At 31.7% G+C, this 14,126-nt stretch overlaps 2 protein-coding genes and 1 long non-coding RNA gene across 3 annotated transcripts; all 3 read right to left on the reverse strand.

Moving 5' to 3' along the window:
- Positions 1 to 2,541: 2,541 nt before the first annotated feature.
- LOC142616747 (uncharacterized) lies at positions 2,542 to 3,567 on the reverse strand. Its single transcript, XM_075789535.1, has 2 exons — positions 2,766 to 3,567; positions 2,542 to 2,627 (listed from the first exon to the last, which is right to left on the reverse strand). The coding sequence occupies exons 1-2, from the start codon at positions 3,565 to 3,567 to the stop codon at positions 2,542 to 2,544; spliced, it is 888 nt and encodes a 295-aa protein (XP_075645650.1).
- Positions 3,568 to 3,715: 148 nt separating this feature from the next.
- Positions 3,716 to 6,841, reverse strand: LOC142616748 (uncharacterized). Its single transcript, XM_075789536.1, has 3 exons — positions 5,722 to 6,841; positions 5,444 to 5,625; positions 3,716 to 5,116 (listed from the first exon to the last, which is right to left on the reverse strand). The coding sequence occupies exons 1-3, from the start codon at positions 6,839 to 6,841 to the stop codon at positions 3,716 to 3,718; spliced, it is 2,703 nt and encodes a 900-aa protein (XP_075645651.1).
- Positions 6,842 to 11,520: 4,679 nt separating this feature from the next.
- LOC142615349 (uncharacterized) lies at positions 11,521 to 13,708 on the reverse strand. Its single transcript, XR_012840724.1, has 3 exons — positions 13,583 to 13,708; positions 12,929 to 12,979; positions 11,521 to 11,896 (listed from the first exon to the last, which is right to left on the reverse strand). It is a non-coding gene; the product is annotated as an uncharacterized LOC142615349 (long non-coding RNA).
- Positions 13,709 to 14,126: the final 418 nt, after the last annotated feature.

The following is a 14,126-nucleotide window of genomic DNA, read 5'->3' on the forward strand; positions in this document are numbered from 1 at the left end:
AAAAGCCGGTTGTCCAAATACAATGTCCATACATAAGTTGCTAGAAAATATTTGCTGAAAAATATTTAACTTCTAAGTGTGAATCATGTTGCTAGCTTAATTTGATAATAGAAAATGTTTTTCAGTATAGTTTCATATTTTAGGTGAGTAAATATTTTGTGCAGACGTAGTATTATATTACTTCAGATATTTACTTCATATTTATTACTTCAGATATTTAATAAGACATAGTTATTACCAAAAAAAAATATTTCAATGTAGTTACAGATCTGGTTGCTAAAGTCCATGTATTTAAGTATAACTGTGCCTTATTAATATTGAAAAACTTTTCCAGAGCGAAACAACCACAGATTTTTTTTCCCCTTTATACTAGATGATTGAATTTTATAACTTCTATTAAACACAAACTGATATTTATAGAAAATAACGAAAAAGAGAGATAGGAATATGTGTTCATAACACGCAAATGAACTCATTGAAAGTTGTTCAAACACATATCCAACGGAAAGAATGGCCTAATATGTAAAGTAATGACCCACAATCGCTCTTCAAAAACAATAGATCAGATAGGATGGAAAACAGTTTCAAATAGTGATAATGCTTTCTCTTTTTTAGCACTCCGCCTTCTTTTGAATAGTAAGCAGTAAGTCGTTGGTTGAAATCGAATAATAAGTAAAACGGGCTGAAACTCCTGTTTTTGCTAGCATGACAGCAGCTATAGACTGGCAGCAAGGAGCTTACTGAATGAGGAATGCATTGGTAAGTACTTTGTTGGCCTGGGGATCATTAAGCAAAAAATACCCACTGCACCACAATCATACACACTTCATAAAATTTAGTTAAGAATTTAGAAAGTAACATATCAGAAATTAAAATGTAGTTCTGAAAAGCAATAAAAACAGAGTCTCCTATTAAAGAAAATGAACCATAAGATCAATAGGATGTAAAAATAAATAAATAAATGAAGTGTAATAATCATAAGATCACAATAACGAACTCCTCATTTTTAAGTATTTAGTAACTTTCAGATTCTAAAAGGCCAAAAAAATACACTACAAATTATATCAAAAACAAAACAGTAGCTTTCCCCTTTTACAATGAAATATTTTTTGTCACCCATGTATGAATAGTTCAAGGAAATCTCAATTCTGGTATAGATGTATCAATATACTTCTTTAAATATATGTACTTTGCCTAAAAAAGTCTGTAATTCCACAGCACCAAAAAAAAAAAAAAAAAAAAAATTCCAGGTTATCTTTAGACTTTAGACTACAAAAATCTAATTCCATCCAAACATTATAATTTTAGATTTCAAAATTCAATAATTTCAATCCCCCTTACAAATAATAGAACAGGTAAGAGGGAAAACAAAATTTGACAATTAAAGTGAAATGATTTTAAAGGATTAATAACCATTAAAACTCATGTAGGATCTCATTTGGTGGGTGTTTCCACTTATAGACGGACAACAAACCATAATTGAAGAGAATATTAGGAAAAGAAATTAATACCTTTAATTCTACTTTTGTTTTGATGAAATTAAAGGTTATAGATTGTAGAAAGTTTCCACATCATCTCAGCTGAAAAAGAAATCGAATGATGTTAATCCAAAAGAGATAAATTCAACACAAATCCATTACCGAAAATACTGAATAAAAATAGTCACATCAAAATTCTGAACCGATTAGTTTTTTTATATTGAGAAACTTGAAATCAGTGTTTTAATGAACCTGAAACCTAATTAGCATTTTGTTTGTTTACAGTGAAAACCCAAAAAAATAAAAATAACAATTCAATTGTACCAATCTATAAAACATAACAAAAGCAAATATAATTTAATAGGCTTATTGTAAATTAAATTGAGAAAGAGAAATTTTGAGAGAAACTAAAAAAACAAATTAAAATGTAACGTAACCCAAATAACTAAGCTTTCAATAATTGTACACTAAACTTTCAGATTTGAAAGCATAAAACGTTAATTAAGGGCAATTTTCCTAAAGTTATTAAAACATGTAAAGAGGGATTATAATCGGAGAACAAAGCATCCAAAGAAATAGAATAAACAGCCAGGTTTTAATTCAAATTCGAATAAGTGCGTACCTTCAGAATACACCGTTGAAGAGAAGGGATGGGGGCAGACAACATAATAATTGATAAGAAGTAAATGACAGCCCAAACTCTAGCCATGGTTTAATAGTTTAGGAAGTTGAAGACATGAAGTTCGGTTTTTTTTTTTTTCTTTTCAAGTAAGAGAGGTGAGAAATATGTATTCAGGTTCACCCAACGGGAAGACAGGACAGTATCACCAAGGCACAAAGCTCATGGCTAAGTTTGATTTAATTTGTCAGAAAAATTAAACATAATTAGTTGAAGACCAGTTAATTGTAAGTCTCTAAGGTCATATTGTCATGGGGCAGGCCAATTTAAAGGAGCAATGCAATCTATAGGACTGAGATAAATTAACATCTATAAGTTATTATCTTTTGTTTAAAAAAAAGTTAAAACTTACCTATTAATCAACCGAGATCATAACAATATTGGTTAGATCATGGTTATTTGCTCCGTTAACTCCATCTCACATTCACTGATATCTGCTTCACAGTTTTCTACTTCATTGCGATATGAAACTGTAGTATTAGAACATTTTAAACATTAGTAAAATTTATATATAATAATGGAGAAAAACCTACTGTTTACAATATAAGTAACAATCTAGTTTACATTATCAACAATTTGAAATAAATTTAATAAACAGTATGTGTTACCTTTAGGCAAATTATCGAATATTTCTTTGTAGACAATATTTTTTGTATGAAAATGATCAGCATCATCATTTTCTACAATGAGTATCTTGAGACCATCTTTACTTGTAACTCTTGATACGGCAACATATAACTGTCCATGACTGAAAACTGGTCTATCTAAATAAAGTCCAACATGCTGCAGAGATTGACCTTGGCTCTTATTAATTGTCATAGCAAAGCAAACAGATACTGGAAACCGCCTTCTTTTTAGTACAAAAGGCCATTTGGAATCAGAAGGGGATAAGACTATTCTTGGAATAAACACTTTTTCTCCAATATGAGTTCCTAATATTATTTGAGCCTCTAAAACCCATTTTGATAATTGAGTGACCAAAAGTCTAATACCATTACAAAGTCCATTATTTTGGTTTAAATTTCGAAGTAACATTATTGGCTGACCTACTTTCAATCTGAGTTTATGATTTGGAATACCAGGGAACTTCAATGAATTGAGAAATTCTATTGGATACATGACATCTTGGTCTAGAATGTTGCTTGAAGCTTTACATAATGAATCTGCACTAAGATATGTCTCTTCATCAGCATTAATAAGATTAATCATGTAACCATTTATGTCTTCAACTACTTCATTTGTTGGAGCTAAAATTGCTCTCTCCTCTAAATACTTGGAGTTGTTGAATTTTGTATCAAAGTCAGGATAGGCAGCTTTTACAATATCATTGAAAGGATGAGCACCAGGCTGAATTTGTAAATCATGCGGTATTTCAATCAATGTTTCATTCACTATTACTAAGTTCACCATCACCAATTTTCAATATCCATTCAGCAAATTCCCTTGCTGCAATATCACCTGGGTTTTGTGTCAACCTCATATTTATTGTCAGAATGAAAACTTTGCAACTATTCCATAATGATGACTTGTTAATTGATGCTTCAACTATTTGTTCTCTTCATCCTTTAGATATCACTGGTAATATTTGTCTAAAATCACCGCCAAGAACAATAGTTTTTCCTCCAAAAGGTATCTCTGCACTGTTTGGGTTCGAAAAACGCAATATATCTCTTAATGACCGGTCAACAGCTTCAAAACAATTTCGGTGTGCCATAGGAGCTTCATCCCAAACTATAAGACTTGCTTTTGACATAAGTTCTGCAATTTGTGAACCTTGTTTAATACCACAACTTGAACTGTCTGTTACATTTATTGGTATTTGAAATCTTGAATGAGCTGTTCTCCTTCCAGGCAACAATAATGCAGCAATGCCAGATGAAGCAATTGTAATGACAATTTTACCTTCTGAGCGCAATCGGCATATAATAGTCTTCCAGAGATAAGTCTTTCCAGTTCCTCCATGCCCATAAACAAAAAAAAAACCACCTTTATTCTCTGAAACATAATTAATTACTTCATCATAGATATTTCTTTGATCAATATTAAGACCAGCAAGAAGTTTAATATGTTCTGCTGCCAAAGAGTTTCTATCATAATCCAATTCTTCTTTTAATACTCTATTGTTACTTTGTCTAAGAAGTAATGTATTTGGATATGGTATTGTCTCAAATTCATGCAAAGACCTGCCACTCTTTATCAAAATCTGTTCAATTTCACATAGTGCATAGTTTTGTAATTGGAAGTCATCAAGATGTAGGTTGTCATACCGTAGAACTGTTCTTTGACGATGCAGAATGTCCTCAGATAACAACTGCCAATTTGAAATCCATAATTTATATGGGTCTACAACGTCACAAAAAATTAACATTGTAACAAAAAGTTCTCGCAGCTGTTTTCCTGAAGCCCAGCACGATGCATGATTCAAAGCTTCGTGCCACTCTTTATCATCATCAAGCAAACCAAGTGCATAACATGTTGATCTGAAAGTTGGATACACAACATTATTTATAGTTCGTATTTCCTCAAATGATCTAGGTCCTTTAATAACATTGAGTAGCATCTGCAAATAAAACCGTTCTCCACTTGCAAGATGAGCATAATATATACGCCCAATACATCTTCCAGATTTTCTTAATTTCCATTCTTTGTCTCTATTATGCCAAACCCATTTAGTAGGAAATTCAGAATAAGTCAATTCCCTTGCTTCTTCATACAATGCATTCACTTTCATCCACTCTGTAAATTTGGTTTTTTCAATATCTGGCTTGTTCACAACACTATTTAAATAATCAGTATCTTCAAAAACAATTGGTTGCTCATCCTCATTGTGAAAATTCAGTCTTTGAACAGCAGGCTCTCGATGGTGAATAGGAAATTCGAATATCCTCCAACATGCCTCTATGGCAGATACATATCTACAATTTAAATATGTCTTAACTTCATCAGTATCTGTCATATGCTGCATTCCAGTAGAAGAATCAATATGTAAATTTTCTTCAAGAATCAAAGTTGCACGATCAGGTCCTTTTGTTATATATTTAAATAAGTACTTGATAGATCTTGAACGATTACACCACTCGACATTTATGTGTGCTTGAAATTTCACCAATAACTCAATATTGTATGGAACTATGAATCGATTATCAAGTTTGACTTCATTTCTTTCAACAAATCTTCCATTATTCCTTCTTCTATATATTGGGAAACCATCTTCATCAACAGTGGTTTGCGAACAAAATTTTTTAGGGAAGTGCTTTGTACATTTGTTTTTAATCATACAACTTACCTTTGAATTAATAGAGCCGCAAGGACCATGAACCATATATTGTTTGACAGCTTCATAAACCAAAGAGTCTTCATTCAAATCTGGAATTTCTGCTGCTGTAGGATGCTTGTCATCATGATGTAGAAAAAGTAAAATGTGTGCATGAGGTAACCCTCTCTTTTGATATTCAATAGTGTAGACAACTGCCACCAAAACAGTAAGTTAGTTACATTTATTTAGATTTACTATTAAACCAAGTAAAGAAGGGAAAAATATTTAAAATATAAAGTTTAGAATACCTGCAATTACTTTCCCAAAGTGTTGACCATGCTTTAAATCATATAAGAGTTGATCAAGCTTTATCTTGAACACTCTTGCAATCACATCAGGTCGATCTTCTACTTTCTGTCCAGGTTTCCTAGATAGGAAAAGATCAATTTCTGGCCATTTCGTGTTGCAAGTAAAGGTAATAAATAGGTCCGGATAACCTACCCATCTACAGATTGCTATTGCATCTTGATAGTTTTCAATCATATACCTTGGACTTCCAGTGAAACTTGAAGGTAGAACAAATCTCTTGCCTGAAGATGCAGGGGTGGTATCTCCTCTCATAACTGCATCTTTCAGTCCTTTATACAATTCTATCCTTAATTTGTCTTGGTTCTCTTTTACCCACATAAGCCGGATTTCTTCAATACATGTGTAGGCATCTACAACAAATTGTTGAAACAATCTACCACCATTTACCAAAGTATGTCCTTCATGTTCACGTTCTTGCAAGCGATATGCATAATATTCTCTCATAGTGACAAAATCAGTTGTATCAGATCTGATTCCATCTACATTACTATACAAAATGCCGAGCCTAAAACCATCTTCACCATATGGGAATAAAAGGGGATATTGTAATGCCATGTATGAAGGATGCAGCACATTAATACGTTGTAACCCTCCTTCTTTTAACTCAACAATAATATCACGATGTGCATTCTCAGCACCAATATCACCAATGATAATTGCTACAATTTCTGAACATGTAGGTAGGTTATATTCTCTTCCATCTGTAGTTCGTGAGCCAATAAGGCGCAATCTTAAATGGTGAACATCAGTATCAAAGAAACGGTCTCTAGACATCCGAAATATCTTCACTAAAGTGTTTGTTTCATCAAACATTTGGACCAATGCATCAACAATAGATGGATCAAGGTCACTATCAATTTCACCATTACTAAAGATATTCATTCTATTTTCAACTTCATTTTCAGTATCGTAGAAATATAATTGTGCAAATTGTGGATCTTGGCCATCATTAGGAAGAAGAGTTCCAATTCTATGATGGTTTTGGCCATTAAGTTTGAAAATGTAAGGGTGTCTTCCATCGTTAATTCTACTATCTACTTTGCCACCCATATATGTCATTGCGAACATTGCATTATAAGTTCTTATTTGAGTTCTGAACGTTTTAGATCGTTGACTACCAAGAGGATCTAAAAGCTCATCAATAAGAGGAGGTGGCTTCTTAAGCAAAGGTAACTTAACCTTACCCTCCAAACAACAGAGAGAGAATTTTGGGTTCCTAGGCCTCTTAGATTTAACTGTTCTCTCTTCATACCATAAAATTGAACCGCAATGCATGCATATATAAGAAGGCGAGCCAAAATTCCAAGGTTCAGTATATTTTCCTATATGAATTTTAAAATATGAGAACAACAATAATGATATAAACAAAAAAGAATATAATTTTTTTTTCCTTTGTAAATTTAAGTCAAGTCATTTACTTGGAAATTCTTCGCAACCACTCTGACTTTCTGATTGTTGGATTTGTTGAGATATATCACAATTATTGAATCCATCTTCTACCAAAGTATCATCCGTACTTATGTTCAATCTAGTTTCTGCATAGGAATGATCCATGCCAACATCAATATCTAATAACCAATGTGAATTGAAAGTTTTATTTTCAATTTTTTATGAAGAAATGTTTAAAAAATTTATAAGAGTAAAGTGGCAGAAATAGAAACGTACCTCTTGACCCATAAAAATCTATATTTGTACCAGGTGAATGGACCATAGAGCAGTCATGCGTTAATGCTGTTCTATCTCTCTTGTTTTTTTTTCCTCTTTTCAGCAATGACCATTCCTCTGGATTTCCTAGCCTGGATAAGCTTATTTTGTAAACTATTTTTCCTTTCATGCCATTTTCTACTGGATCGTCTTTCAAACATTAGCATCCGTCTTTTTAATCGTGCTTGTCTTGCATTTTCCATTTTTTTTCAAAACTTCAAAAATGAGCTGCTATAAACTGAGATCTTATACATACGTGAAAGTGTGTTATAAAATAAATAAATAAAATTAAAGCATCTATAAGCATTCAATCCAAAACACTATTGTAAACACAATAAAAATAAAATGAATAAACAAAATAAACAAAACTAACAACATCAACATTTATAAAAGCCTGCCAATAAACTGTGCCCAATGGCCTGAGCAGTACAAAAATTAAAGGAAACAAAGTTTAATAAGCAGCAGTACAAAGCTTAAAAAAAACAAAGTTTAATAAGCATTCTAGTAAATTAGAGGCATACATCAATAATGAAATAATAATAAAATTAATTATCAAGAAGAAAAACAACAAAGGCAATCAGAGACAATGCAGTTCAATCTGAAAAAACACAGTAAATCTCAGGCCAAAGCATTGAAAGAGAGATAATAAACATCCGGATTTTAATTCAAATTCAAATAATACAAAATAGTGGTGAGGATGTGAAATAAGTAAAAGGGAGAATTGGCTGAAGAAATGAATTTGTAAAGACAGAAGTTAGGTAAAACTTGTAAATCAAAGCCAATTAAAACAGGATTACAGTAAATGAATAAAATGTAATTCTAAATATGAGATAAGTAAAAAGGATATCAGCATTTAAACAAACTGTACTAAACTGTAAAATGGTTTTAATTTTCAATTAACTTGCCAATGTTCCTTTTAAATGAAAAGTTCAGCCTGTTTTTTCAAAATTCAGCATATATAGAGGTCAATCTGATTTATAGATGGTTCTACTATTCTTGTCCATCCCATAAACATTAATATTCATAACAAATCAATATTCAACCATTATTAAATGGCAAACATGTTTTTCCTTACATATATTCAATGGGTAAACCCCATTACGCCACTCACAAAAAAGCTGGGTTATAATAACTCAAAAAGAAAGCATCAAAGTAAAGAATATAACACATCAAGTAACAAAATGCTGACCTTGGGTACAGGTGCTGACAAAAAAGAAGCAAAATAGACTGGATGTCAATTTTTTATTGACAAAGGTGCCGTTTGTTTAAGAATGTGGCAAATCAAGTTAATTCAACACGTGAACATGGTGGAGGTACCAAATGCAGGCCATTAAAAGCATAGCTAAATAAATAAATAAAAGTAATGACAGTCTAACAATTCAATAAAATACAAAATAAGAATACATTGAACTAATAAAAATTGAAGGAAAAAGTAGAGTAAAATATGCAAGTTAGAGCCTAATCAAAACTAAACAGATCAACGGAGAAAATTTAATTCAAATTATGAGATAAATAGAGGGAAAATCAGGCTATCAAAACCTCTTAGTTTGATGCAGAAACTCTTCTTGCAAAATAACCGTGTTGTACCTGGCAAAAAACTCAGCATTCAACAAAATGAAAGGGTAAGAAGTTTTTTAAACCTGCAGCAAAGAAAGATGACAGCGAGAATACAAAAGAAGCGGAAGTAAACATTGTAATATGGTTTAAGTTGCAAAAAATATGAAAGATTGTTTTAGTGCTTAACAATCTATTGGATATTTCCTACATGATGATGGCAAAAAATTTGGCAAAATTAACATCAAACAGTAACACTTTTTGACACAATGTGAGAATTCTTATGGAATTAATTAACAATACTGGGGTGTAAGAAAGAAACTCTTCAGTCGTAAATATTTGAAAGTTATTTTCAAAAGATGAATTCTATTGGAACAACTGCATTGATTTAGTAGTATATCGATCTCAAATTAATGGGAGAAAGGAAAAAAACCAAAAAAATTGTGGAGAAAGAGAGAGAATTATTTATAAGTCCATAAAGGATGATAGAGGTTGAGTCAACTAAATTCTAACTCACACATATTTCTACAGCTATAGTATATAAACTACAAACTAATATCGAAGGAAAAATATGCTAATTTGGATTACTGAGAAAACAATGACATTTTTGTGCAGGTGCATCAAACTGTATTAGGAAGAAAAAATATCCACAATAGATTAAGTGTACAGTGATAGGGTACTAATCTTGATACTCAGTGTGTTCTTTGTAAAAAGATAATTGAAAGTAGGTATCACTTGTTTTGTGATTGTTCATTCTCGATGAATATATGGTGAGCCATAATAAGGTGGAACCTTAAAAAAATCACAAAGTTCTGTTAGCAAGAGATTATGCTCAAGGATAAGAATTGAGTCTAGATTGGCATTCTGCTCTACTATGTATCGATTCTTGAAATTACATTTCAAAACAGAAGAATAAAAAGTTTTATTCTAAATATAAACAAACTAATCGAAATATTAATGTGTACACCACACAACAGTGTTTAAGAATTAATCCCTAAATATTTAACGACATAATTTTAAGCAATATATTAGCTATTTAATCAAATACAATAAGGGAAAAATAAAAACATAATATACTGTCAAAAAAAATTCACTGATTCTTTAAAACAAATATACATTCACAATAAAACAGGGAACATGATTTTTTTAGCACAAACAGTAAGGAGAGAGGAGAGGCGGCAATTCAAAGAGCTTGAAAAGTTATTAATTAAATAAATAAACGTTCAGAAGCACAAATATTAAAAAAGAATAACCCAATCTAAATCAGATATGACCTCAAATTAAAAAAAATTTAAAAATAAAAATAAAAGTTAAAAACCATAAAACACAAACTGGAAATGGGTTTGACGATGGCAAAATCAAGGGCAAAATCCCTTATGTTACCAGGACATAAAACCGAAATTATATTTTATGCATAGAAAAAGGAACAAACCCATCTATTTTTCAAAAGGAGTCAAAAGAACAACCCCAGAAAATTCGGTAGGAATTTTTTTTGAAAAACAGATATATAGAAAACTAAGATGCTTAATTATGTAGTATAAACCCGAAATTATAATTTTTGCATAGAAAAAGGAACAAACCCATCTATTTTTCAAAAGGAGTCAAAGAAGAACCCTAGAAAATTCGGCAGGAATTTTTTTTGAAAAACAGATATACAGAAAAGAAAGATGCTGACCTTCAGAAAAGTTTTGTTGCAGAGAAGAGATGAAACAGAGAAGAAGATCAAATCGTGATGGCCGGCCGTACGAACGTCCACTGGATCCCAATTTCTTTTTCCCCTTCTTCCCTTTCTCTGTGTCGCAGTATCGGTAGGTGATTTATTTTAGAGAGAGAAGATATTAAACGTAATCTGATGAAAACAGACGGCTAGGATTTTTTTAACTGAAATGGTTTTTTCCTTTTTTTTTTTTAAACGGACTTTATTTTTAATGTAACCCTTCTTGGTTTTTAATTGTTAGATGGGGCAGGGTTAAAAATCCAACCATTATACCGTACGGCTCTTAAAAAAAAATTGTATACGTGTCTGAATATTAAATAGGCAGTTATCCTATTTGTCAACACGTCCTTAAATGTAGGAACCAACTTTCTCTCAACTTTGTCTATTATATATAAATATAGATACTAGCGTTTAACCCACGCAATGCGCGGGATCATTTTAAATTTCATAAGTTGAAGAGAAATTTGGCTAATGAAATAATTTTTTAAAGAAAAAATTTGTTGCAAAGTGTGTAAGATACATTAGTTATCAATTTGGACCATCCTTTCAACACACTATTATTTTAATCTTTTGAACCTTTATGCAACTGATTGCTTTCACATGTTCAAAACATGGTGAAAATAGCAGTAAGTTGAAAATTGCATATGATCAATGACAGTTTTTAAAAATGTTCTTTAACCATAATTAGCTGACACTAATAATTATGTAGATAGAGTGGAATATTAACTAAAATCTAAGGGATAATCAATATTGTATAAAAAAAAAAACATTACACTTTCAGATTTCAAAGTTCTACAATTTCAATCACTCTTCAAAAACAACAAATCAGGTAGGATAGAAAACAGAAACTGAAAACTAAATTGAATTTTGTAGTTGATATTTTCCCTTTTGATCTTAGCGTGCTAGTTGCTGCATCACTTCGAATAGTGATAACACTTTCTCTTTCTTAGCACTCCACCCCCTTTTGAATAGTAAGCAGTAAGTTATTGGTTCAAATCCAAAAATAGGAAAAACCGACTGAAACCCTTTTTTTTGCTAACATGACAGCAACTACAGACTGACAGCAAGGAATCAACTGAATGACCAATGCATTGGTAAGTCCTTTGTTGTACTGGGAATCCCTCAGCAAAGAATACCTACTACACCACAACCATATACATCCTAAAATATTTAGTTCAGAATAAGATCAATAGGATGCAAAAGAAAAAAAAAAGTGTAATAATCATTTGACCACAAAAATGAACCCCTCATTTTAAGTAGTCAGCAACTTTCAGATTCTAGTAAGCCAAAAAACTACACTACAAATCATATTATAAACAAAACAAAAACTCTCCCCTTTTACAATGAAATTTTTACAGACATTTTATCTAGCCTAAGCAATTACAAGTATTGACTTACCCCCAAAATGTGTAAACAATTGTACCAGAACTACAATTGAACTACTTTCTTAAACCTCCATTATTGTGGTTGCTAATATTTGGTTTTTGAAGTTCCAAGTTAAGAAAATTCGAGCCTTTGACATTGCTAGAGCTCATAAACTAACCTCTAAGTTAGAGTATTGCAAATGTAGTTTGACCTCTTAAAAAATTGTGGGAAGTGCTTTCATTTCTTAATGTCAATTTATCTGGTCAAGATCCTAATCATCCTATATATACTTATTAGAGACTCTTGATTATTTTCCTTTACATATAAGATGAGGTTTTCTCTCTACTTTATGTTGAATCGTTCTTTCCCATGTCTACATATCACCCTTCACCCAATTTCTTGAAGGCATGGAGATGCCATTTGAGCTGCTCAATGTCAAGTTTACTTGCTTTCTACAAATCTGCTCTCAAAATATTCCATAATTCCATTTACCAAGAAATTATTATTACTATACATTCTAAAGAATCTTAGTCATCACAACCCAAACTTTGATGGTATTTACGAAGGATCCTGACAAATTACATTGAAATAAACAGACATGGTTTTTCACTGTACAACTAACTCAACTAAAAAACTTAAATCAAAACCAACCCAACCAAAACACTAAAAACTAACTCATATTCCTTAGTTCATAACCAAATCAAAGGGAAAAAAATATATGAACTGTAACATTCAATTTCACCAATGCTGTACTTATTCACCAAAATGACTCAATACAGACTTATGCATATTTCTTTGAGCATTACCTCAACTTGTGGGTTTTTGTCACGAAGCAATATATCCACACTCTTCTGTGTCTGCAGGGTGCAAGAGAAGTGATTTAAGATAAGTTAATGATGATAATAAATATACAACTAAGTAGTACAAACTATTTATACATCTAATTCATCTTAGATTATCATCATCTCAACTATTTAACAAAATAGGTAAAGCTCCTCCTTCTCCCCTCCCCACCTTTTCTTTCTTGGATAAATAATAAAAATTCTATTAAAATGAAGGGGAAGGCTAATGTAAATGATGGAAAAGGATCATAAAATCTACAGAAAAAAAAGGAATAACGAATAAGGCCAAGATCATCAAACCACTCCAGAATGACCTCAAAAACATTGATTTCAACTTTATAGCTCCAAACCATTAAATGGACAATTACTTCTTTACCAGCAAATTGCCCACATTAAGCACAGAGGGACCAACATTTTGAGTAAAACTCCTGTACTTTCCAAAGAAACTCTTCCATCTAGAGAACACATTGATCACCTTTTTTAGCATCATCCAATGGATTCCAAATTGTTCTTTGACAATACTCTCAATAAACACTATATATATATATATATATATAATTATATATATATATATATATATATATATATAATTACCAGTTAAATTATCAAAGTACTTACAGTAGTAGTAGCAACAAGATTACAGTGATCAACAGGTTGGGTAATCAACAGATTGGGTAAATAGTACAAGGCTTGAAAGCTAGTCCTGGTTCCTAGTTACAAGCTTTGTAGTGAGATATCTTGATCTAAGGAGGTCCTAGAGAGAGTTCTAAGGGAAATCCTAGAAAAAGATTCTGAGCTCTACAATAAGGGACAACCCCCCTTATATAAGTGGATAAAGTAGTAAACAGTTTAAAGTAAATAGTGACATTTTACTATTCACATCAGGACCCGTGAGGGGTAATAGGAGCGCAATATCCGGAAGGAATCAGATCAACTTTTGAAGCCGAAAGTAGGTTGGCTGGTAGTGCCAAAAGTGGTCAACATTGTAACACTTGCATTATATCAGCAAAATAATTCTGTCTTGGAATAGTCAACAATGGATCATTATTGTCAGGAAAGTATTGACGGCAAATAGTAGCATCATCTAGCAGGACCATTATGCTTCTAAGAAGTAGAAGCTGCATCAGACGGGTAGCCAGCATAAGGGTCTCCAGGAAAGGGA

The sequence above is a fragment of the Castanea sativa genome, chromosome 11, assembly GCF_040712315.1.
Source record: "Castanea sativa cultivar Marrone di Chiusa Pesio chromosome 11, ASM4071231v1".
NCBI lineage: Eukaryota > Viridiplantae > Streptophyta > Magnoliopsida > Fagales > Fagaceae > Castanea > Castanea sativa.